Below are 22,521 nucleotides of genomic sequence, written 5' to 3' on the forward strand. Positions count from 1 at the left end.
GGATCTATCTATGGAAAGACAAGTTTGTGTGTTAAATCAGTTCCCTCTATCAGCATTCTCTCAGTAGCTAAACTTTTGCTTGACAAGCTCCTCGCTAAGCTTCCACGTCTTGTCCGCCTCGATGGTGTCCCTCGCCCAGGCTTTGACCGTGTCGACGTAGGGGTCGGAGACGCGGGACTCAAGGAGGTAAGCGCCGTTGCTCGCTATTCAGAGTTAGTACAGTGTCAAGACTTTTTGAAAAAGAGGCTTGCTCACCCTTGATGTTGGGGTCGAATGCAGCAAAGGCATGCGTAGCTGCTCCGACCTCTACAGGGACGGCTTCAAAGAACTCCCAACCTTCAGAGTGGCCGCGCGAGCGATGGGCTTCGACTAGAGGCCAGTTAGTATTGGCGTTCTGGGGATGGATTGAGAAAAAAAAGACATACGAAAACTCTTGAGATCCTTATCAGGGGATGCAAAGTCCAGGTGGTTTCCCAAGTTGGTCGTCATGATGAGGCCAGGGTGCACGCTGTACGCCTGGAGACCTCGACTTCCCAGCTTCTGAGCCAGGGATAGCGAGAAGAGCATGTTTGCCGTCTTGGCCTGTCCGTAAGCCGCCCACCTGTCATACGTCTCGCCCTTCTGTGTCAAGTTAGCTGACATGCTGGATGACGGTCGTTGGGGGGACTTGCGCTAAAGTGAGGATCGTAGTGACGGACGGGGCTGAAGCTGTGACCGTTGCTAGAAACGTTGACGACGCGTGGAGACTTGGAGGCGAGAATCTTGTCCATGATGAGGTTTGTCAAGAGAAAGTGTCCAAGGTGATCAGCAGCAAACTGCGTCTCAAATCCATCCGCCGTCACAGAATAAGGAATAGCCATGACACCCGCATTATTAACAACAACATCAATCTCGGGCACGTCGCCCCAGCCATTGACCTCTTCAGCAGCCTTGCGCACCGAGTCCATGGAGCTCAAGTCGACGATCAAGTGACGAGTCTTGATACCTGGATGAGTTGCGCTGATGGTCTCGGAGAGCTCTTGGAGCTTGGAGGCGGTGCGGCCGGCGAGGATGAGGAGTTCGGGGGATGCGGCGGCGGTGGCTTCGACAAAGGTTGCGCCGAGGCCCTTGGGGGTTACGCCTGTTGTGAGGATTGTTTTGCCCTTGATGATGGAGGCGTAGTCGGCGACGAGCTCGCTGATGGGGGTGGAAGAAGTGTAAGGGGCCATTGTGATTGCTCTGGATGAGATGGAGATGGATCAAAGACCGAGTTGCGATGAGATTGTGATGTGTTGGGATCAAGTGAGATGTGGTTGAGAATTTGTTGATTGGCATTATCAAGCGAGCAGGACCTGAAATCTTTATACTTGACTCCATTTCTAAAGTCCGAAACTCGATCCTCGTGGATAAACTCATGGTTTCTTGCTGACGCCAGCAACCTTTGGTGTAAGTCGCGATGCTGGCGTCAGCCAAACCCGGTTTTGTGGGGCCGTGATCGCGTCAGGTCTAAAGGAGCCTTGTTAACGCCGAAACACGTCATGGAAGTAAGTATTGGGGCCGAAAACAGCGAGAATACTGTTTGAACGGGTTGGGCGAGTTCATTCGAGTCATAATGGGACTTACCATCAATCTTCAAGGATGGGGAGGACACATCGGGGCATGATTGTTCAAGTCAACGGGGTCGATCGGATGACCCACATTTCGCCGTTCCGAGTCGGCATGGCACGGTTCGCGAGGACAGGAGATGGACGGCGAGAGTAGACAAAGGAAGCGCCTTTTGAATGAGGGAGGCGGGTATAATAGAGAGTGACAAAGAATAAAGCTGCCGAAACCATCCGCCCGCGAAAACGACTCTAGAAAACAAGCAGCGCGTTAACAAGGCTGCTGAAAAGACTGTGCTGAACAACACCATGGCTTGCCAGCCACCCAAAACCGCAAGCAGTGAAGAAAGGATAGGAAGGACCCAAATGATAGGAAACCCTTGTATAAAAGGACAAATGAGAATAGGTGAGCCTCACCCCAAGGAAACACGCCTGGATCATCTGTCAGAGGCCATTGCCAAATCAGGCTGCTGACCAGGTTGCTATTGGCGCAGGCTTTTAGTGGACGGAGCCCGCTGTGGGTGCTAGCTTGGGGCGATCGTAAACTCAAATCGACGCTGATGGTCGAGTGTGAGATATCGTAGGGAGCGAGGATCTTTGAAATTCGTGGAGAAATGGGGTGAAATATTGTTGATGAGACAAGTGTTGCTGTCCGCTGAGTTTAGAGGAGCAGTCTTGGAACAATTAGTAACATCTTGGACGGAGAAGCTAGGTCACTTACCACAGGTAGGTAGACATGTGTCGTATCGTTAATCCGTACAAAGTCAAAGACGAAAGACGTTCATCCAGAGGAATTGAGCTTGGATTCGACGGCGTGCAGGATGGCTTCCATGCGTCGCTTGTTCTGTCGTCGGCTTTCTCGGTTGCTGACCTGAGGTTTGAAGGCCATCGGAGCGCGGAGACGATACTCGGGGTGGTCTGGGGCGAGCTGGTCCGATCGAGCGAGGTAACGGCTTAGGCAGTACTGGCGATCTTCTGGGACGGTTACCGGAAGGGCAACGGCATCGTGATTATTGCCGTTGGTTGATGAGTTGTTCGATGCTGCTTTTCTGAGTGGATTCGTGTTAGTGACTTCCTCCCAAACCTTGGCGGATGTCTCACTCTGAGAGGTTCAAGTAGCACACAGCATCCGTAGACGAAGTATTGGACGCCATAATATCGAGGGTTTTTGTACGACTAGCTCAACAGAAAACGGTGCTTCCATTGAATAAAGCGACGGGTACAAGTGCAAAACCCAGGATACAAGGTCGGCGTGTTGATCCCACAGTGGGTGAGAGCGGTGATTGGCTGAGTGCGGCTGTTGAAGAAAGGACCCTGAAAACCGAAATCCCGGAAAGGGGAGATCAGTGAAGATCCCGTCTTGGGGATTTCCAGAGCAGGAAATAGAGAGAAACAAGTTCTAACAATTGAGATGATGAGGAAAATAGGGTCCAAGAATCGAAGACATTAGAAGGATTCAGCCCTCTTTTAAAGAAAGTGAGAGCTGACAGCCCAACTCCTCAAGAGCAATGACATGACGGAGCTACACAGGCGTTCGCCCTTTGCCCCAACAAGCTCACTTCAGCCGCATGCCCCTAACGCTCAGAGAAGATCATGCGTTCTAGACCCCAAGGACGCAGTCGCACCGTTCGGTATGCCTCATGGGTGGTGTGGGCAAGGATACGAATCAGGGTCCTGAATGACGTCACTGGCTTGTAGCCGACGGGGCGGCTCGTGTCTGGGGGACCGCTAGGCTGACTTTTGACGGCTCAATTCAGAAAGTGCCCTTCTCCTTTCAACCACATTGACGATGGCATTCTACAGTAGAGAGGAATGATGTCACTTTCTAACGATTTTGGGCCTCGCCGGATGAAGCCGTGTTGATGTGTCGAATATTGGTTGATGGTTTGTCTCATCTCGAGTCCAAGTCCTACGGAATACGCACGGTGCATTCAATCTCACTGTGGGACTGAGTTGCCGAGTTGTCCAGGACTCGAGATTGTGAGACGGAGTTGAATGCCCTTGATCAACAAGATTGGCCAATGAGAATAGTGACAACAACGGCCAAGAGACCCTAGATTGATCATCGAGATAGAATTCCCTCACAAACCCCGATCAAAGACCCTGATCTGCAGGTCTAGACCGCGGCCTTTTTCGGGGGATGACGATGTGCCAGACACTGGGGCACGCGGCCTCCAACGCACACTAACCCAAGGGGCCATTCAACTTGGAAATGCCCCTGCCCAATGTGCAAGCCCAGACTACTGCTGATGACGTCGATCTTTTCGGGCAGGCTCTCACAGGAATCCTTTGGCGGCAGAGACGCCCAATCATGGGATTCTCTCGGCGTCGAGTCCGCCTTGTGTGAATGCAGTAAGCGACTGCCGCGCGGCACTGCGCAAGCGCAAGAGTCAGCATCTCAAGTTGGATGCAGCCTCTTGGGAAAAAGCTGAACACGGTGATCGGCGCTTGGTTGCCTTTCTTTTCAGACGCGCTTTTCTCTAAGTCAATCGTGCATATAGTTGTTAACCGGGGTTCCCTCTTCTCCCGCTGGGCATTCCGGCTCGCTTGAAGCACAGTGTGGATGTGGCATTGTCTACCTTCATGCAATGAACCAGGCCCCGAGTTCTTCGTCTGGCCTGAAAAATGAGTCTTGCACAGGGTTACACGACATTGAGCTCAGGCTGAATGCTGGAGTAGAGGACGATCTTGGAGCTGAGATGAGGCAAATTGTCCAGCACAAGCCCTCGGGCAATTACTACGAGACCTTTAGTATCTCCATATCTTAACTATCTAATTGTAATACAAAGATATATTGAAGAGTATATAAGGCTGGTTAGAATTGTTAGACAGCCTCTTTTAATATTTACTAAGGCTTAGCATAGCCACTGTTGTGATGCTTATGTCGGGCCCCCCTTAGCGCTCCGGACCCATCAAGATCAGATCAAATGGTTCTTGCGCTTCGACCAGGATCCATGGCTAGGTCTTTGAGAGGCAGTTGCTGGTGATGAGTATGACAGTACTGTGGCAAGGAGGTGTCCAAGTCGATCAGCAAACGCACCCGCGCAGAAGAGGTGAGTGAAGTTTTCACTTGCGCATCTCACGTTGCTAGTGGAGGTTTCTTGTGCCAGTGAGTTCTCGTGGGGTGTTGAAGGTTGACTGACGGAGAGAGAAAATTCGATGCGGTGTGGTAATTTACATGGATAGACTGCTGGTTAAGTAAAGGGCACTTCACGCCGAATTGGTTGTGAATGAAAGAGAAAAGATTAGTACAAACAGTTTGCAATTAGGAAAATGCGGTTAGTTTAATTCATATCTTTCTCAAGGGCTGGATTCGTGTTTGGTGTCTGTGAGGGGGCAGGCTCTTGGAAGGCTATCTCTGCGAGAGAGGAACAACACGCTCTCCCTACGAAATCACCGAGTCCCATGTCGAGTCAACCGATCCGCAAATGGATGTCTTGATCCATTTGTGAGAGGAATCAATTACTAATCACGGGTTCACGGAGAGTTGTGTGCTCAAGTCATCTCCATATCAAGGTTACTAATGTCGGATGGTACCTAGTTCGAGGGTTCGGTTCTCAGCTGAAATGGCCAACTCCAACGCCATCCACCAAGACTATTTAGCCCAAACCCATCGCCATATCATCTTCGAATTTGCTTTAACCAGGAGTCCTGCCAACTTTACCGAATTCATGGCATCACACCTCACCTTTGACCTATCTCTCGCGCCATCCATCATTGCGAAGCCCATGACCTTTCGGCTCTTTTAACATGACAAGCTGAGAACTTCTGCGGCAGCCATTGTCAACCTCAACTCACCTCAACCTGCTCCGAACATGGCAAGAGTTCAAATTGCTCAAAAGAGTTGCAGGTCCCCTCCAGGATGCCGGCATCCCACTCTCAGGCACTCTTCAATGTGCATGCTCGCATTCGCGACTAGATTCAATCCATTCTAGGAAGCTCCACGAGAATTATCACCGAGTTCTACCTACTCCGACCATGACGAGACTTCAGGTTCCTAAGAGGAGCCATAGTGTGGCTCCGGGATAGATGCTAACATCTCGATCTGGGTCACCCTTGAGGTGACCAACTGGCGCCAGGTTCCTGGAAGCAACAGCATTCTTCATGGAGGATGTTCGGCACCTCGTTAGTATAAACGACTACTCATCCGAGGAGTTAAATCTAATCTCCAAATACATCAACAAAACAAGCACACCCGTCAATTTCTACCCGCTCGAACACTCATGAGCCGGAAGTTGGCAGGGACCTAACAAACGAGAAAGCCGCCAGTCGTCACTTCCAGTCCGTTTGAAGCATTGTGAGGTTAGTCGCAAACAAGTCAGGTGCCTACGTCACGTCACATCTACTCCGGATATCATGTTCGACCTAAGACTAGATCAATCCCATCACAACTCATTTGTCCTCGTGGCAAGACGTGCTCCAAGGATAGGTACCGAGGTGGGCGCGTCGACGTGGCTACCCGATGCATGGAGGCGGTCTAAGATTGAGGTAACTTGACCATCCTTTGCCCGAGTTTTGGAAGATGTGTCAATAAATAAGGACAAAAGATGTGTAAAATTTAGGTGTAATAGGAGAACTATTACGTGAAATTTAAAGTAATTTCACCATAATTATCATCATAATTATGAGCATATTTATTAGGTACGTCTGAGCCCACGTGTGGGCAAGTTAGGATTGTCGTGAGCAAACGTGGCTGCCTGGGAAGCAATTCACAAGGGTCATTGTAAACTCTCACAGCATTTTCGGAATAATAACGGACGAAGATTTACTTGGCCGAGAAATTTCGTGTAAAATGAAGCTATTACAAGGATACCCCGTTCGTAAATCATCAATACTGTGCCTGAATCACGTAGCCGTTGTGAACGTCCTCCATTCAGCCCAGCCGGTGCGGATAGTGGCTATCGTGGCGCTGAGCTGCCTGTTTGGCGGCTCAAGCTTGTCCTTCCAGGGGACCTTCCTTAGGCACACAGCCACTGTGACCCCGCTGCCTGCGAGCTTCCCCGCCATACATGCACGCCGGGAGGCTTTCGGGGTCGTTTACCTTCTCCGACCTCACCCTCTCTTTTTTGCCTTTAAACCTCCAACTCCATCCATTCTCTGTATCTTCAGGTCCTCCTTCGCTCTCTGGATCCTCGGTCGCCTCCCCCCAGCTGCTCTTGCTGTTGCGTCTCTTTCGTTTTCTCCCCCTCATTCATGATCACGAGATACCGATAACGCTCGTGCCCCACGTCATATCATGGCGACGACCGACCGTGATAACGACGCCCAGCACGGCATCGCGTTTCAGATTCCCGCCTCTCCACCGGTGGATGCAGAGGTCTTTTCGGAGAGAATGGAGGAACCTCCCATCAAATTCGAGATACCCGACAACTGCCGCACGTTTTCGCCTTTCCCCCGTCTTCCACCGGAGCTCCGCCATCAGATATGGGAGGCTACTTTGACGACGCCCGGGATGCACTTCCTCAAGGTTGACACCGAGTATGAGCCATCTTCTGGTCGTGGGAGGTGGTGGATTAGAGACTTTTCTTCTCCTCATGATATCATCGAGGACGATGATGATGAGAATGCCGACCCCGTTGCGATCGAGGTGAAGAGGGAGTCACGGCCGATTTCGGTACAGTATGGCTCGCTGAGACCGCTTTATCCTACTCGCCAAGCCGACATCTCCTACTACACCAGCCTGCATCAACAGCTTGCCAAACTGTCAGTCACCTGCAACGAGGCTGCTGCTATTGCAAAGAGCCTGGCAGGTCGATCCGACACATTCCGCCTAGACAACGGTCGCATCATCAGCCTGGGCTGCTCTTCGGACGTCATCTACCTTGAGTATGTTCCGCCTGATGTTTTTGAGAGTGGTTTCCGCTTCTTCAGATCGCTTCACTGCGAGGGCCTCGATCAGATTCGAAAAGTTGCGGTTCGGTACTGCCACAAGTGGAACGAGCAGCGGACGCCTCGGCGATGCCCAAATTGCGGTCAGCTTCACCCGTCCCCAGATGTCGTCAAGCACCCAAACCACATTTACCGGTTCCTGGCCCAATATCTCCCCAACCTCGAGCAATTCTACTTTGTGGACTACTTTATCCTGCGAAAAACCGACACTGCAACACAACCTACCGGGGAAGGCAACGACTTGGGGGTAAAGCCTCGAGGTAGGTGACACCAGAACACAGATGGTGGCTGAATGAGGCTGACCCTGGAACAGCGAATCCCCAGTCGCGCACATTTCAGGGCGGAAACAGGACCTACTGTGAAGTCAACGACCATGACTGGAACGTCCGACCTGTAGTCTGGGACATGAAATCCTGGCTGCAAGAACAATTCGTCAAGTACGCAAAAACCAGCAAGCTCAGCAAGCACCGAAACCCCGAAAAGGTCCAGTTTGGAGTTCTGGCCTGCGAATGGACCGTCGGGCCACCAACAGAGGCAACGAGAGGACCGATAACACCGGTCAAGAAGGGTCACAACAAGAGGAGACTATCGGAGGACCACAGCCCGTCGAGGAGTCGACGTCTGAATATCCAACGGGCTTCAGCCACTCCACCTCAGAACCTGCCCCAGGAGGCGACGCGCGGGTTCGCATTTGTTTTTGGCGCACGGGAGGAGGCGAGCAATGAGTTTGACTTTACGATTTCGATTCCCCTATAATGACCTTGAGACGCTTTGGCCTTTACGATTGCGAGGAGTTGGTAGGGAAAGAAAGGAAAGGGAAAGGGAGTTAAGGATATTTCGGCGTGCTTTTTCTCTTAATGACGAAGCAGCCTCGGCTGTATTGGCAGCTGCATGAATCGAACTGATGGATTGGAATCAGTATTAAATCGCTCTTAGAAGAGTAGAGTTATCCCAATTCACAAACAAGACTCTCAAGACCTCATGACTCCTAATTAGAATTCCGTTTTACGCTATGCTCGGGAAATTCGCTGCCGGGGTCTTTCACTCCTCTCCATCACGAAGCATCAATGCCCATCATGGAAAACTCAACAAACATCTCCTTGATCAACCTCGTCATCTCTATCAGTCTGCCTGGTCGTGCTGTCCACATCCCTTCCATAGCCCCTAGCTCCACGTTTACCATGTCCCTGTACCGTTGGCATGTCAACAGGCCAGTCCATGCACTGCGGTTTGACCAGATACTCGGCAAGCCCAGAACAATGTTGATCTGACTGAGGACGTGGCGCACGAGTTCGGAAAAGAGAATGAACTGGGTCGATGCTTCGACAATAGGGACGCGTGCGTATTCCATTGGGGCAGGCCGGATGAGATCCTGGTTTGTGTCGCTTATAGAGTCGTAGATGCACTTGAGGATAAACTCAAAGTGCTTGATGAGCTGGACGTAACAGGATATGACGAGGAACATAGTGGGTGAGTCAAAGACAGGAGGGGGACAGGGTGTAGTGCCAGCTGCACCAGGAGGCGACCCAGTTGATGAAGGCGACGTTGTTCCAGATAGAGCAGGGTCAATTACCAGCGCTGTCAAGTCTGAACGTGTTGTGCGACCTCGATGGGTTACTGTTCGGGTACCAAGTTGTCGATGCAACGCTTTGATGACGACGAGAAACTCTTGGGCTGATTTCATAACCATTTGAAGATTCTCATAACCGCTGATGGAGGCATAGGAATCGCAGATAAATTCATCAAAGGGCGTGTTTTCCCTGACGTGCGTCACATGGTCCCAGCCCTTGTGAATCTCCACGTTGAGCTTTGACAGTGTCTCAAAGTGTAGCTTGGTCGGCACAATGATGCGCTGCTCGATACCTGGAGGATCAAGTTGACGCACTGCAGGCCAGTTCTCCATGGGAAAGGGTAGATTCTCAGGGTCGTAGGAGCAAAACGAGTCGAGGTTCCAGTTGAAGCCAGACATGGGATCGTCGAGTAGGCCCTGCAAGAACTGCATATCCTCTGAAGAGTGGTCTTGGCTGCGGGAATCCACCGGGTTCAATGCAACCTCGGAGGGTTTCCCTAGCACGAGGTCTTTCTTGGGGGGCCTCCCGACGCGCCGCTGTAGGCCGGGCTGACACGGCAGATCGAGACGTGTGCAGCGCGCGCATGAAGCTGATGGGCCGACGGGACGCGCGCAGCGTAGCTTCTGGCGACGACATCGCTCACAAGCGGAGCGGATCTGGTTTGGATGGGGAGACGGATGCATCGTTTGAGGTGATTAGCTTTGTTGTGTGTAAGAGTGGAATGTTAGATCGCGGTAACGGAGGCTGAAGGGTGAGGAGATTGATGGGTCCCGGTGGCTTGGTCCGTTCGGAGGCTTTTGTGGGGCGGTCTCGGAAGGTTTCCCAGTGGAGGCTCGCCGGCCGGTATGGATTCGAGGCCGGAGCTCCGGGTTTTGGCGCTAAAGTAAGTGGATGTGCGGCATGTTATCGGTCGGGGTATCCATCTCCCCGCCCCTTGCGGACCGGAGGAAACGTCAGAGCCGTGTCTGGGAGAACTGGGTGCACAGCGACTTCTTTCTGCTGTGATTCTTCATATGTTGCTTCAAAGGGAAATGTGAGAGACGAGGTCGTGGGTACAGACGAGAATCATCCAATAGAAACCAGGCTCGCTGCCGGAACACAGATCGACGGAGGGCCGCCTCGGAGGGTTCGTACGCGGAGCCAAGCCACTCCTGGCTTCGTATGGCAGCGAAGAGCTTCTGACACACGCCGGGAGTCTTTTCAAAGTCCTTTTCTCGAGTACGTGGGCGATCGAAATTAAGAGCCAAGCCTCCAGGAAACGGTATTGATCTTTTCAACGTAGGTCCAGTCTCATTGACAAACAACTTGAACCATTTTATCGCCTTTTGACGTCCCTTCTCCCCTCGAGTCGCTACATGGATCAAGGTCGAGATGAGCTCGAAGCCAAAGTCGGCCAGCATTGGCGTGTTGTGAGTGTACATTGTAGGGAGCTCGAGGTCAGAACCATACAGGTCGGCGTTGAAATGCCAGTGACTTGCTCGGGTGGCAATCTGCACCTCAGGCTCAGGTCGATGGACGCCGCTACAGTGCGCCAACACGGCTCCATAGAGAGACCTGACATACTCGTGAACACAACGTATTCCTTCCAAATCCCATTTCTGTAGCCGGTTGCCTCCTTTTACCGCGAGAAACCTGCTTCTTTTCGTGACACCCTCTGCCTTGACTCGCGGGTGTTCGACCTTGTAGAATAGCTCATACCTCAGAAACGCCTGTAAGAGCCTCTTCTTTTCATCGTAATTGAGCCTGCTCAAGTTGAATGGCTTATGGGTATATCTGGAATGACTCCGTCCTTTCGACACGTTGTCGAGGCAGAGGTATGCTCTCGGGATACTGGATGATGTTGCCTTGGACATGTAGTCGCTCATGTACTTGTGTAGTCGACGAAAGAGGCCGCCAAGTTTGACAATGTCTTTCCTATTCTCAGTCACGAGGGGGTTGGGGAATTGTCTGCGCGACCACTTTGCCATGTGGAGAGCAACCGCAGTCTCGTACTCGTCGTGAGGGGGGGCACGGGTCGTAGGAAAGTGAACGATAGCCATGGCATCTTGAAGGAGGTCATTGTCGAGATCGGTGGATAGCTGTTCCCGTGAAATGTATGCTTTGTAGTGAAGAAAATGCTCCAGCATGACGGGCGATGCCTGACACAGTCGACCCATGTCATCCTCGGAACGGAGCAGGATGAGAATCTGAGTCCGGGTCTCCGACGAGAGTGATATAAAGGGATCCATGGATTCATTGAAGCGTTGCGACTGCCCATATGGATGTATTGAATGGTTAAGCTGTTGGTAGAACAAGACGTGGAATAATACTTGGAGAGGAATCTTGAGATGAAGCGTTGGCTCTTGAAATTGCAGGATCTTGCTAAGGATGCCGGTCGGTCATCCCTTCCATGATTATTATCTAAATCACTTGATCTTTCTGCCTTGCTCAACTTGTTGCATTATTATGCGCCGTCTTGACATTTTTTGAGAAGGAGGCTCTCAGTGCATCTTTGCGACCAAGAGTTGAGAGTGCATCAGTGGGTCCCGACCAAATCAACACAAAGAGCCGCAGACAAATAAATGAGATAATATGAGTTAGATCATACGAAGCTCAGGGTCGAGGGGAATTCAAGAAGTAGAAATCCGTATACGGGTATCGCTCTCCATGAGACTGAGGGTGAAAGCCATCGCATATTGCCAATCAAAAGATCCGCGTCCTATGGTGCAGTTACGGCCTTAGAGTAAGCCACCGTCTCAAACAGATGAATCATGATCTAAATTCGATGGATGCGGCGATGTAAGTGCTGAGAGACAGCAGTTCTCTGCTCACCCTGTATCGTGGGAGTTATGATCTACTCTTGATGGTGCACCCGCCATGACTCGATGTGTGACGGCCCTCTTGATATTTAGTAGGTATTTAGCTGAAATTTGAATCAGATGGATGATTTTAGTGTCTGCGGAGGCGCTGAAGTGATGATTCTAGTACACAGCATACTCACACTGGCTGTGCGTGAGAGTGTTGATTAATATGTTGGTTCTCACAAATTGAGCAACAGACTGTTGCTAACTCAACCACTTACACCACCCACCCCAGTAACTTATTTCGTATCGATCTCTGGAGAAATACTGGTAATTGCTTGTGAGTTCCCCGAGAATGGGCAAAGCCAGCCCAGGATCTAAGTGTTGGTCAACAACTCCACCCACATGCCAACCATCCCTAGTGTGTAATTGGAGTCATCTCTTCCATCCAATTACAAGGCGTGGTGGCAGAGTGGTCTAATGCGATAGACTAGAAATCTATTCTCTTCGGAGGCGTCTGTTCGAATCAGGCCCACGTCGATTGGTATTTCTTTTTGTCGGATTTCCATCTGAGTTCCTTTTTGCTATCTCATCTCTGGGCATGGAGAGAGCAGGCTTACAAGCTGATTATCCCTCAGCCAGATGTCAGCTTTTTGTCCCTATTCATCAGTTAGTGCGGGCTCCTTGGGCGATTTGTGAGCGCTGGCGTTGTGCGCAACTCGAGAAATCCTCCGTGGGTGCTGATGTAGTATTCTTCCCAATAAACGTATGCGAATGCGAGCTCGCAAAATTGGGAACACCACCCTAATGTACCATTTCTGTAAGCCTCCGCTCTATCAGTTTAGCCCGCCTCCGACAAGATGGGATGATTCAACTAGTTGACTAGGTCGGCCCAGACCAAAGGAGCCACATGCTGCGACCTCACCCTTGCAACATCCAAACTGGCATAAAACTCTTGTCTGAAGGATTTGCGGAGTTTCGGTTACGGAAAGCATTTTGGTTCCCGGGTCGGCCAGGCAGGTGTGCTTTCGTCGTCTCACCAGGTCAAATCCTCCGATGGTCATCTCCACCCTGGTGACCAAGCTCTTGATGCCTTGTTCTTGTCAAGTTATAATTGTCTGCGTTGGTCCACCATGTGGAACTACTACTTTGGTGTTACTTTTCGTTGACTTACTTGAGAAACTTGAGCTTAATCCAGCATGGCTATTGAACAAGTCAAAGACGAAACGGCTCCGTCTGGGCCCTCTGACAACCAGACGACCACATCCCCTGACTCTTCCAGTCTTTCAGCTAGACCAAAGAGCGATGAGGAAGCCCAGGATGCTGCAGCAGAGCCTCCAAGAGATGATCTGGCGTTCAACAGAGACTACCGGTTCTGGATGATCATGCTTACCCTCGTCATTTCCACTCTCCTCGCATCCCTCGAGTCAACTGTCGTCATTACTTCTCTGCCTACCATTGTCGAGAATCTTCACCTCGGAAGCAGCTACATCTGGGTTACCAATATTTTCTTTCTGACAAGGTGAGTCTGGTGCTTAACTAAAGTTAGCCCCATTATCCTAACTCCCTTCAGTGCTTGTGTTCAGCCTCTCTTCGGCCAGCTCTGCAATCTCTGGGGTCGCAAGAGGGTCATGATCTTCATATTTTCAGCGTACACTGTTGGAAGTGGCATTGCTGGTGGTGCTAATGGAGGCGCCATGCTCATCGCCGGCCGTGCTATCCAAGGCATCGGCAGCGGCGGCGTGACCATGGCGGCCGATGTCATCATCTCCGACCTGGTGCCCCTGCGATACAGAGGAAACTACATTGCTATGCTTATGCTTGTCGCAACCATCGGATTTGCTGTTGGGCCTTTCTTGGGCGGTATGATTGTTGAGAATACTACTTGGAGATGGGTAAGTGTCCTCCAGATGTTCCCAACGGCTCTGCTAACACCTACTAGGTGTTTTATCTCAACCTTCCCATCGGGGGCCTTGCAATTCTTGTCAGTTACCTCTTCCTCAACTTGCAGTGGAACCGTCAAGAGTCTACAATGGCCAAGCTCCGTCGTATCGATTACATTGGCAACGCTATCCTCATCGCGGCGAGCATCTCGATTCTGATAGCACTCACCTGGGCTGGCCCAGTCTACCCTTGGTCCGACGCTCGTATCCTAGTCCCGTTGGTCGTTGGACTGTTTGGATTACTTGGGTTCGTCGTCTATGAAGGTTCAGGTTTCCCTTCCGAGCCCGTCATGCCCATCCGGCTGTTCCCTAACCGCACATCTCGTATCATCTACATCAACACCTTTCTCAACATGGTTCTGATCTTTTGGTGCTACTTCTTTCTACCTCTGTACTTTCAGGCCGTACAAATGTCCACCCCTTCTCGATCCGGAGTGCAGATGCTCCCTGTGGCCCTCATTGCGATCCCCGGCGCCGCACTATCTGCCTTTATGCTCTCAAAATGGGGTAAATATAGGACGCTACACATAGCCGGCTTCTTCCTCATGACTCTCGGCGTAGGCCTCCTTGCGATTCTCAAGGAGGACAGCCCCGATGCAGCGTGGATTCTCATCCAGTTCCTCCCCGCCATCGGTTCTGGCTTCTTGCTCAACACGCTGCTCCCTGCCTTCCAAGCCTCAGCGGATGAGATCGACCAGGCCGCAGCGACAGGAACTTGGTGTTTTATGCGCACCTTTGGTACGATTTGGGGTGTTGCCATCGCGGGTACCGTGTTCAATTCGTACACGAAGCAGTATGCGCACATGATCGATAGTGAAGTGGCCCGGGAGGTGCTCAGCTCCGGAGATGCATATGCCAGCGCGACCAGGGCCTTTGTTATGCAGTTCGAGGAACCCATCAGGGGCCAGATCCGTCACGTTTTTATGCTAGCTCTCCGAAAGGTCTATGTCATCTCTGTGGCATTTGGGGGACTGGCCTTTTTGCTTGCTCTGTTTGAGAAGGATATTCCTCTGCGCAAGGACTTGGATACGCAATACGGCTTGGAGGAAAAGGCGCCGGATGATTTGAAGGGCAAAGAGTGAGTGTTCATACGCTGAAGGTCTGTTGATTATGGGCACCTAGATGAATCTTGGTCCTCGCATCATACAGTAGTGGGTTAACTCTACACTCAAGAATTAGGTAGTTCTGTCTAACACTTAGTCCTAATTTTGGGTAGACATAATTCAATCTATTCTTAATCTTTGAAGGTTTAGATAGAGGCCTACTAATAACGAGGCAGCATTGTCTGAACTGTTGAACAGGAAAGTTCACGCGTAAGTATCGGAGGGAAACCCATTCTAATTTCTTTTGAAACTCTATGTAATATCTACAGGAATTCTCTAACGGCTTCCCAGAAGGCCTGTGGATCTTCGCTCATGGGGAGATGGCCCGTTTGGGGGACAATGTTGAGTTTGGCTCCCTTATCACCAAGCAACCCCTTGAACCCATCCATCGCCTTGACTAAGGCACCATTAGCGTCACCTTCGCCCACGACGAACAACCCAGGCACCTTGCAGCCTCCCATCTTAGGCTTCAGATCGTAGTCCCAGAGCGCAGTGCAGCTGTACTTGAAGCCCTCGACGCTGTTGGTGGCCACGAGGTCTGTCATCCACTTGACAGTCTCGGTCTTATTCTCCACGGTCGCAGGATGGAACCATCGTGAAACGGTCTGCCCGGCAAGCTTGTTGATTCCCTTGCCATTGTCCTCTTCGGCAATCGCTGTGCGATCCTTCCAAGCTTGAGTGTTTGCGGGGCTTGAGGTGGTGTTGAAGTCACAGGCGACAAACTTTCCAACACGCTCGGGGTATTTGATGGCAAAGTTGAGCGTCGTGGCTCCGCCCATGGAAACTCCAATGAGGATGTCAAGCTTGGTGATGCGCAGGGCATCGAGCACCGTGAGAAGATCGTCGGCCAGGTTATCCAGGGTGGCAGCAACAGGAGGCTGAGGTACTGAATGTCGACCACGGGTATCATATCGCAGGATGCGAAGATCGGGTCTCTCACGCTTGAGAATCTCAATGAAGGGATCCCACATGTGCAGAGATGTCAGCAGGGAGTTGCTGAAAGCGACTGTTGGAGCATGGGGATCCGGGTTTCCCTCTAGTCGATAAGGAATAGTGAGGGAGTCAGAAGTAGTAATGTAAGACTCAACAACAGCATTGGGGCCAGGTGTTGTCTTGGTCTTGGAGTCGGAAGAGATAAATGCAGCTGTTGAAGGAAGCTTCGAAAGCGAAGACAACTCTCGGGGAGCCGGACCAAAGACGTAGAAGAGCGAGTAAGTCCGGCGGCCCTTGGAAGCGACATACTTGTCAAAGACTTCAGTGCGCCAGGGAGTGTCCATCGACGCCTTGTGTTCCTTCCCACCCTGGCCGTTCACCTTGGCATAGTCGTGTAGCGCATAGTAGCTCGTCTTGCCCTCCCCCTCGAGATAAGACGTCTTGAAGATGCGCGAGCGCAACCAACCCGGGACCTTGGCTAGCATCTCGATGTGCTCCTCAATGACCCACTTTTCGTATTGTTCACCAGCTTCTTCAACGTCTTTCAGCTGAATATCGACGGCGGTTGTCTGTATACCCTCTGCCTCTTTATCAGACAGCTTTTCGAGGGGGACAAAGTCCGGCGACTCCTTGGTATGCACCAGATCAAAAAAGTATCGCTTCACATCCACCTGACCAATTGTCTCGGCCTCTCTGGGGGAACGGTTCGCGCGCAACGTCAAGTAGGTCTCGGTCTCGAGGTGCGACATTGACGTCACGTCGTATGCGGCGAGAAAGGTTGGCTCCAAGCCGTCGGTCGCCTTGTATCGGAGACCGTTGGAGAAGATCTGGGGGAGACGGAGGCGGGTCGGTCCGTGCTCGTTATTATACCACTCGTGGAATTGATCCAGAGACAGCCCCGGCTTGGGCTGCATGGTAACGTAGAGCATACCAGGCGTCGACATGGTGGCTAGGTTTGATGGTGCGGGAAGTGGTAAGGAGCGTGGTCTAGGATGTCAATGCCCGAGGAAGGGAATTCGCGATACATATAACAGCGCCTTCAGCGCCTCCGGAAGAGTGATTTACATGACGGCAGGTGGAGTATCGTCGGCAACGACGCGATTCGGCTTCGGCAAATGAATCGGGATGTGGTCGATGCGGAATGTGTAAACGTTTACCCCGCAGCTCACCGAGCCCACCGAGACTCACCGAGAATTGCAGGGGTCTACAGAGGGACCCTTGGCCGCTGACCGAAATACCGATCGAGGGCCCCTGCAAATGGGCCGTTGGAAGGTACGTGCAGTACGGGTGCATGCGGAGATGCATCTGTCTTGACAGTGACAGATTGTGGTCTACTGTTGATAGAGGGGAGAAGTTGATTTTTGTCATTCTCTGGAGCTTTCCCCTTTCAACACCTCCTGTTCTCTACTGGTTCCTCCTCTCATCTCCCTCCCGTGTTAATTCGGCACATGTCAGGCTCTCGTCGCGGTCGGCCTCCCGCATGAAGCTTCCCGCTCGCCCAATCTGTTTCTGTCTTGCGGCGTCACAGTCTGCAAGGTGCCGCCTCAGCTGACGTGGAAGAGGGGTCATTTCTGCTGCTTAGCGTTTTGGAAGAGAAGCTGTAGTGAGCAAGCTATCGCAGTCAAAAGCAGAGCTCTGCACTGACCCAAATACAGAAAATGCACCCAACTTGATGCCCTCGAGCGGGATCTGGTCTTCTTGACCTACAAGTATCGGGGCCTGACGACTCTATTCAACGTGACTCTTCAACTTGGCAGAGTGGTCAGACCATTAAAAGTACCATCACATAGCTGAGCGCTTCGTGCTCAAAACCTCAGCAGCCAAGATGGAACTTTTCTGCAAAAGTGTCCCACAGGACTTGTCAGAAGAGAGCTTCAAGCGGGAGTTGACTCCTTTTATGACGGCCCTGAACATCTCAGACTGGACATGCGACAAAGCCAAACGAAGACCTCTAGGCTGGATCAAGTTTCTCCGCGCCACAGACGGCCAGAAGTTCTTGAACAAGCATGGTAAGTACATGGCCGAGGCAGATCAGCAAAAAGAGAACGAGCCCCCAGGAAATCCACTGCGTCCAAGGATCAAGCCGCGCGCTATTGCCCGCCTCTACATCCTCAAAACCGCCGTGTATGTGGAAAAGAGCACTCGGCCTATTGACAAGCATGTTATCGCGCACCTTAAACATGATAGCGAACAGAAAGCACGGTCGACTGCGAGGGATCCGAAAGCACCTACACAAGCCTTCTGGGTTGCAGGTCTCAGCTGCGGCGGCAATGCATTTCGTGGTCCTGCAAAGACACTCACCTTTGTTGAACAGGCAGCCTTAACCTTGCCCAGTCTCACCGAGGGCAAGTTCACACCACAGTGGCTCACTATCGAAGTGGATTTTGGTGCTCGCTTGGATTTTCACAATGACTCGATCCAGGATCTCATCGCCAGCCGCAGTGACAATTCATTCACGTTGGTTCTACAGGAACCACCTCGTATCTACCGCCCCCATAGTGCACCAGACAACAAGAACGTCAAGTGGAAGCGAGCTCAGGAGATGAACGATTGGGGCTTGTTTCATGCGTACTCGTCAAGTTGTCTCGTCTATCGCGTCTATTTGATGCATGCGGGCGACTTTGACAACATTTTGCGCTTGATCAAATCACGAGACATCCTGGCCGTCACCAACCATGAACTTCCATCAGTTCAATGGAGCTATATGGAAGACGCGAGCATCGACGCGGTGCGAGGAAGACATCAGCTGATCGAAAGGGCCAAGCGCCTTCTCTCAACTGGACTTGTGCCGTTCCCCATCTTGTTCCAGGTCCAGGCTCTCGTATGGAACAACTACATCAACCCCTCTAGTGGAATACAGCTTTGCGATATTCTAGAACAGGTTGCAATCGACGCCAAGGAGAAGAAGGTTGCCACTCCTGTTACGACTGATGCGATGGAGACGCTGTTCCAACGAATCCCTTACCCTTGTCCTGGTACCGACCCTTCAGAGCTGGATGTGGTGAGCATCATGACAGAGATCATGGAAGCAGAGTACGGGTATCGGGAGGAGAATCCTCAGAGAGACAGAATCTACGGATCTAAACTACCAGATCACCAGGTTTGGGTCCTCAAGGCTTTAGTCACGCCCACACGAGTGCTTCTCCACGGCCCCGATGCTGAGAGCAAGAACAGAGTGCTGAGAATGTTTCCGGAAAACAATGACTCGTTTCTACGGGTCATATTCTGCGAGGAGGATGGTCAGGATTTGAATTTTAACCCCCGCATCGACAACGAGGACACTTTCAGTCGGTACCGAAAAGTCATGAATGATGGTATCGACATTGTCGGGAGGAAGTATACCTTTCTCGGGTTCTCCCATTCATCGTTGCGTTCCCACTCGGCTTGGTTCGCGTCTCCTTTTGTCGATGGAAACTACCAGAGCCAGACCATCTCTGTGATTTTGGAGGCTCTAGGAGACTTCCAGGATATTCGAGTCCCAGCCAAGTGCGCGGCACGAATTGGCCAGGCGTTCTCGGAGACCCCATACGCAGTGCCGCTCTTCGAAAACAGCATCACGACTCGACAAATCCCAGACATCAAGACCGCCGATGGCTTACGAGTGTTCAGTGACGGCGTTGGGACAATTTCCCAGGACGCTCTGGAAGATGTTTGGATGTATCTTCCCATGCGCTCTGCCACACCAACCTGTCTTCAAATCCGCTGGGGCGGCTGCAAGGGGATGCTCTCGCTGGACACCAGGCTTGAGGGCAAGACGTTCTGTATTCGAAAGGAATCGATGATGAAGTTTCCAAGCAACGACCTGGCGGAGCTTGGAATCTGTGATACATCGTCGAAACCCCTGCGGCTTGTCTTGAATCGTCAAATGATCAAAATTCTAGAAGACATGGGGACCCAGAATGATTGGTTCGTTGACTTGCAGAACAAGGCGCTCAACGTGCTGCGTGGCGTCACAGCGAGCGCGCACAACACCAGTACATTCCTGGAATACCAGACGGTTGGCGTCAACATGGGCCTTCCCAAGCTTGTGAAACAGCTGGACAGGATGGGCATCGATTACCGCAGGGACAAGTTTCTCAGATCGGCTGTTGAGCATGTCGTCCTACGGGAGCTGAGACTTCTCAAGCACAAGGCCCGTATTCCGGTTGAGAAGGGCGTGACTCTCTTTGGTGTCATGGATGAGACGGGTTTCCTCAAGGAGCGCCAAGTCTATGTCACTTACGACAAGACGTATGGTGTGGAGAATGGCAGGCGTATTAACGCTACGCTTGAGGATGGGATCATCTTGGTCACTCGCTCGCCAGCTCTACACCCAGGAGATATCCAAGTCGTCCAGATGGTGACGCCTCCCAAAGGGCATCCCCTCACGAACCTCCAAAACTGTATTGTTTTCAGTCAGAAGGGCGATCGCGACCTACCGAGTCAACTGAGCGGAGGCGACCTCGATGGAGATTTGTACAATATCATCTGGGATGAACGGGCCATGCCGGAGAAGGTCTTTGCTCCAGCCGACTATCCACGAGTCACGCCTAAGCCACTGGATCGCACAGTAACTCCAAAGGACATTGCCGATTTCTTCATCAATTTCATGAGAACCGACATCTTGGGCATGATTGCAACACGCCATGTCATGTTGGCCGACTCTCACGACTTGGGAACGCTTCATCCTGAGTGTGTTTCACTAGCAGAGATGCATTCCACGGCTGTCGATTTCTCAAAAACGGGTATCCCAGTGGATGTCAAGAAGTTGCCAAAGCCACCACGCTTTCGGCCCGATTTGTAAGTGCAGTGTTGAAGCAATTGGCACACCTGCTAACTAGGACACCAGTCTGGCGGTGGCGCCACCACTGAAGCTCTATGACCTCGGCCAGATTGATCATATTGGAGACCCTGAGGAGTACGACGAGGATGACATGATGGCTCGAGCGAAGCCAAAGTACTACAAGTCGACAAAGATCCTCGGCCATCTATACCGGAGCGTTGATGAGAATAAAATCTGGCATGAGAATATTCATCGCAAGATTGAAACGGGTGGGCCATCGGTTTGGGATCAGCTACTGACCATTGTCGAGAACGAGATTGTCAAGTTCAAGCTCGATATCGATTGGAAACGCAGGACTGAGGAGGCTTGGAAGATTCGCAACGTGTAAGTTGTGAGTACGCGCCTGGAAATGAACCATACTGACTGACTCGCCAGTTATGAGTCGACTATTTCTGACACCATGTGGCGCTTTTCAGAGAATGCGCGCTCATGTCTGTCCGAGGTTGAAGTCTTTTGCGGATTCATCCTGAACAAGAGAGGTGGCCAGACGCGACGGCAACGCGACTCATCCATCAAGCTAAAGGAGGAAATCGACCGCATCATGACGTTCATCGTCAAGCAAATCCGCGACCGTGGCGTTGGTAACGATGCCGAGACCCTGAGCACGGCTACCGAGGCGTCTGCCGCGGCTCCGAACCGGTGGAGAGAGGACGTGGTGGAGCTTTGCTGGGCGTGCGTCGCCGTTGCTTGTATCAAAAAGGAAGATGCTCCGTTTGTGTATCACGGGACTGGGCAGCTGCAGAGTTTCCGCGTGGTGGCGGCGTGTTGTCTTCTTAAGGAACTGAACAATCTAGCCAGCAAGATGGATGCTAGCTCCGGAGGGGGATTTGTCGGTGTTGGACGGGGTGGACGAGGCGGTAAGCGGATGACGCTTCCGCTGCGATGATTGAGACTATTCATGGGAGAGCGATGATTTTACAGTGGGAATGTTCTATCTATCGGAGTTTGGACAAGCAAGGATGCAGCTTCTGGAAGAGTCTTGTTACCCTGTCAGGTAGAAGTTGACATGTGAATTCAGGTTGTCAAGGCAATGCCTTTAGCAGAGATCAGTACATGAACAGGTGACGGAATTATGCTTATTCGTAGGGCTGAAGGCAAAGTAAAATTGCCTGATTGGCCTCGTGCAGAGGGAAAATCGTATCCATATTAATATCCTTATCTCGTTTTCTTAAAATGTCATGTTACGAATCATCGTAAGTTGCAAGTGGCTGGTCACGGTGTTTGTAAGTGAGTGATTCAGTCAGGTGCCTAGGTAACGACATTTCCAATCTCCCCCTTTACAACGACTCCATCACAGCGTCTTTAACAACAGCAACAACATATTCGGACCGAAGGCTTACAATGCAGATGCATCATCCTCTTTTATTCCCTTTACAATATTCAGGGTCCTGAATCAAGCAGTCAGCCTTACCCTACATGTCAGCGAGTCAGCCTGGGAGCCGCGTGGCGATTGGGTCTAGGTCTAGAAGCGCATTGAGCAACCCCTTTTGGTCAACTCTCCGTCGGGGATTTTACCTCGTTCGTATCTTTCGCAGGTCCAAGCCCGCGCCCAATTTGACCGCCCATTGTTTTCCCACGTGAAGTCGTTTCAGCCTCTACTTGCACATGCTTCTTGGCAATTCTCTTTAGAAGTAATAAGCTTCCCATCAGCGCTACATGGCCTGGGAAAGATGGGTCCTGCCAGCGAATTCCAACACCACTTTGACATGTCCCCATTGGATAAAGGTCGTCTGACTGTGCCTGCGTTGGATGTTTGAGCAGACATTTTGCCATTTCCGTGTACCTGGAACGCATTTCGTCATCCCGAGGTTCAATTCCTTTTTTTATTTTTTATTTTTTTGCGAGCCTCAACAGGAGCTCGTATGATTTGTTGGTTGGGGTATACAAGGTCAAAAGATGA

The 22,521-nt window shown here is 51.5% G+C and overlaps 8 protein-coding genes and 1 non-coding gene across 9 annotated transcripts; 4 read left to right on the forward strand and 5 right to left on the reverse strand.

Moving 5' to 3' along the window:
- Window positions 1-60: 60 nt before the first annotated feature.
- On the reverse strand, window positions 61-1,208 carry LRP88_07592 (uncharacterized protein; the record flags this gene model as incomplete). Its single annotated transcript, XM_083244115.1, has 4 exons — window positions 61-203; window positions 256-369; window positions 426-621; window positions 735-1,208. 4 exons carry the CDS (start codon window positions 1,206-1,208, stop codon window positions 61-63), a joined length of 927 nt encoding a protein of 308 aa, XP_083098609.1.
- A 1,153-nt stretch (window positions 1,209-2,361) lies between these two features.
- LRP88_07593 (uncharacterized protein) lies at window positions 2,362-2,734 on the reverse strand (the record flags this gene model as incomplete). The annotated part of the gene is made up of 2 exons (XM_083244116.1): window positions 2,362-2,629; window positions 2,682-2,734. 2 exons carry the CDS (start codon window positions 2,732-2,734, stop codon window positions 2,362-2,364), a joined length of 321 nt encoding a protein of 106 aa, XP_083098610.1.
- Window positions 2,735-6,912: 4,178 nt separating this feature from the next.
- LRP88_07594 (2EXR domain-containing protein) lies at window positions 6,913-8,225 on the forward strand (the record flags this gene model as incomplete). Its single annotated transcript, XM_083244117.1, has 2 exons — window positions 6,913-7,729; window positions 7,783-8,225. The coding sequence occupies 2 exons, from the start codon at window positions 6,913-6,915 to the stop codon at window positions 8,223-8,225; spliced, it is 1,260 nt and encodes a 419-aa protein (XP_083098611.1).
- A 298-nt stretch (window positions 8,226-8,523) lies between these two features.
- On the reverse strand, window positions 8,524-9,723 carry LRP88_07595 (Zn(II)2Cys6 transcription factor domain-containing protein; the record flags this gene model as incomplete). The annotated part of the gene is made up of 1 exon (XM_083244118.1): window positions 8,524-9,723. The coding sequence occupies one exon, from the start codon at window positions 9,721-9,723 to the stop codon at window positions 8,524-8,526; it is 1,200 nt and encodes a 399-aa protein (XP_083098612.1).
- Window positions 9,724-9,993: 270 nt separating this feature from the next.
- On the reverse strand, window positions 9,994-11,268 carry LRP88_07596 (uncharacterized protein; the record flags this gene model as incomplete). Its single annotated transcript, XM_083244119.1, has 1 exon — window positions 9,994-11,268. One exon carries the CDS (start codon window positions 11,266-11,268, stop codon window positions 9,994-9,996), a length of 1,275 nt encoding a protein of 424 aa, XP_083098613.1.
- Window positions 11,269-12,278: 1,010 nt separating this feature from the next.
- On the forward strand, window positions 12,279-12,360 carry LRP88_07597. Its single transcript has one exon. It is a non-coding gene; the product is annotated as a tRNA-Ser (tRNA).
- Window positions 12,361-13,019: 659 nt separating this feature from the next.
- Window positions 13,020-14,845, forward strand: LRP88_07598 (major facilitator superfamily domain-containing protein; the record flags this gene model as incomplete). The annotated part of the gene is made up of 3 exons (XM_083244120.1): window positions 13,020-13,342; window positions 13,394-13,715; window positions 13,763-14,845. The coding sequence occupies 3 exons, from the start codon at window positions 13,020-13,022 to the stop codon at window positions 14,843-14,845; spliced, it is 1,728 nt and encodes a 575-aa protein (XP_083098614.1).
- Window positions 14,846-15,129: 284 nt separating this feature from the next.
- Window positions 15,130-16,743, reverse strand: LRP88_07599 (Alpha/Beta hydrolase protein; the record flags this gene model as incomplete). Its single annotated transcript, XM_083244121.1, has 1 exon — window positions 15,130-16,743. The coding sequence occupies one exon, from the start codon at window positions 16,741-16,743 to the stop codon at window positions 15,130-15,132; it is 1,614 nt and encodes a 537-aa protein (XP_083098615.1).
- Window positions 16,744-17,624: 881 nt separating this feature from the next.
- LRP88_07600 (RNA dependent RNA polymerase-domain-containing protein) lies at window positions 17,625-21,507 on the forward strand (the record flags this gene model as incomplete). Its single annotated transcript, XM_083244122.1, has 3 exons — window positions 17,625-20,578; window positions 20,628-20,945; window positions 20,997-21,507. The coding sequence occupies 3 exons, from the start codon at window positions 17,625-17,627 to the stop codon at window positions 21,505-21,507; spliced, it is 3,783 nt and encodes a 1,260-aa protein (XP_083098616.1).
- Window positions 21,508-22,521: the final 1,014 nt, after the last annotated feature.

This window comes from Fusarium phalaenopsidis (assembly GCF_050370095.1).
Source record: "Fusarium phalaenopsidis strain FUZ10S chromosome Unknown contig_32302, whole genome shotgun sequence".
Taxonomy (NCBI): Eukaryota; Fungi; Ascomycota; class Sordariomycetes; order Hypocreales; family Nectriaceae; genus Fusarium; species Fusarium phalaenopsidis.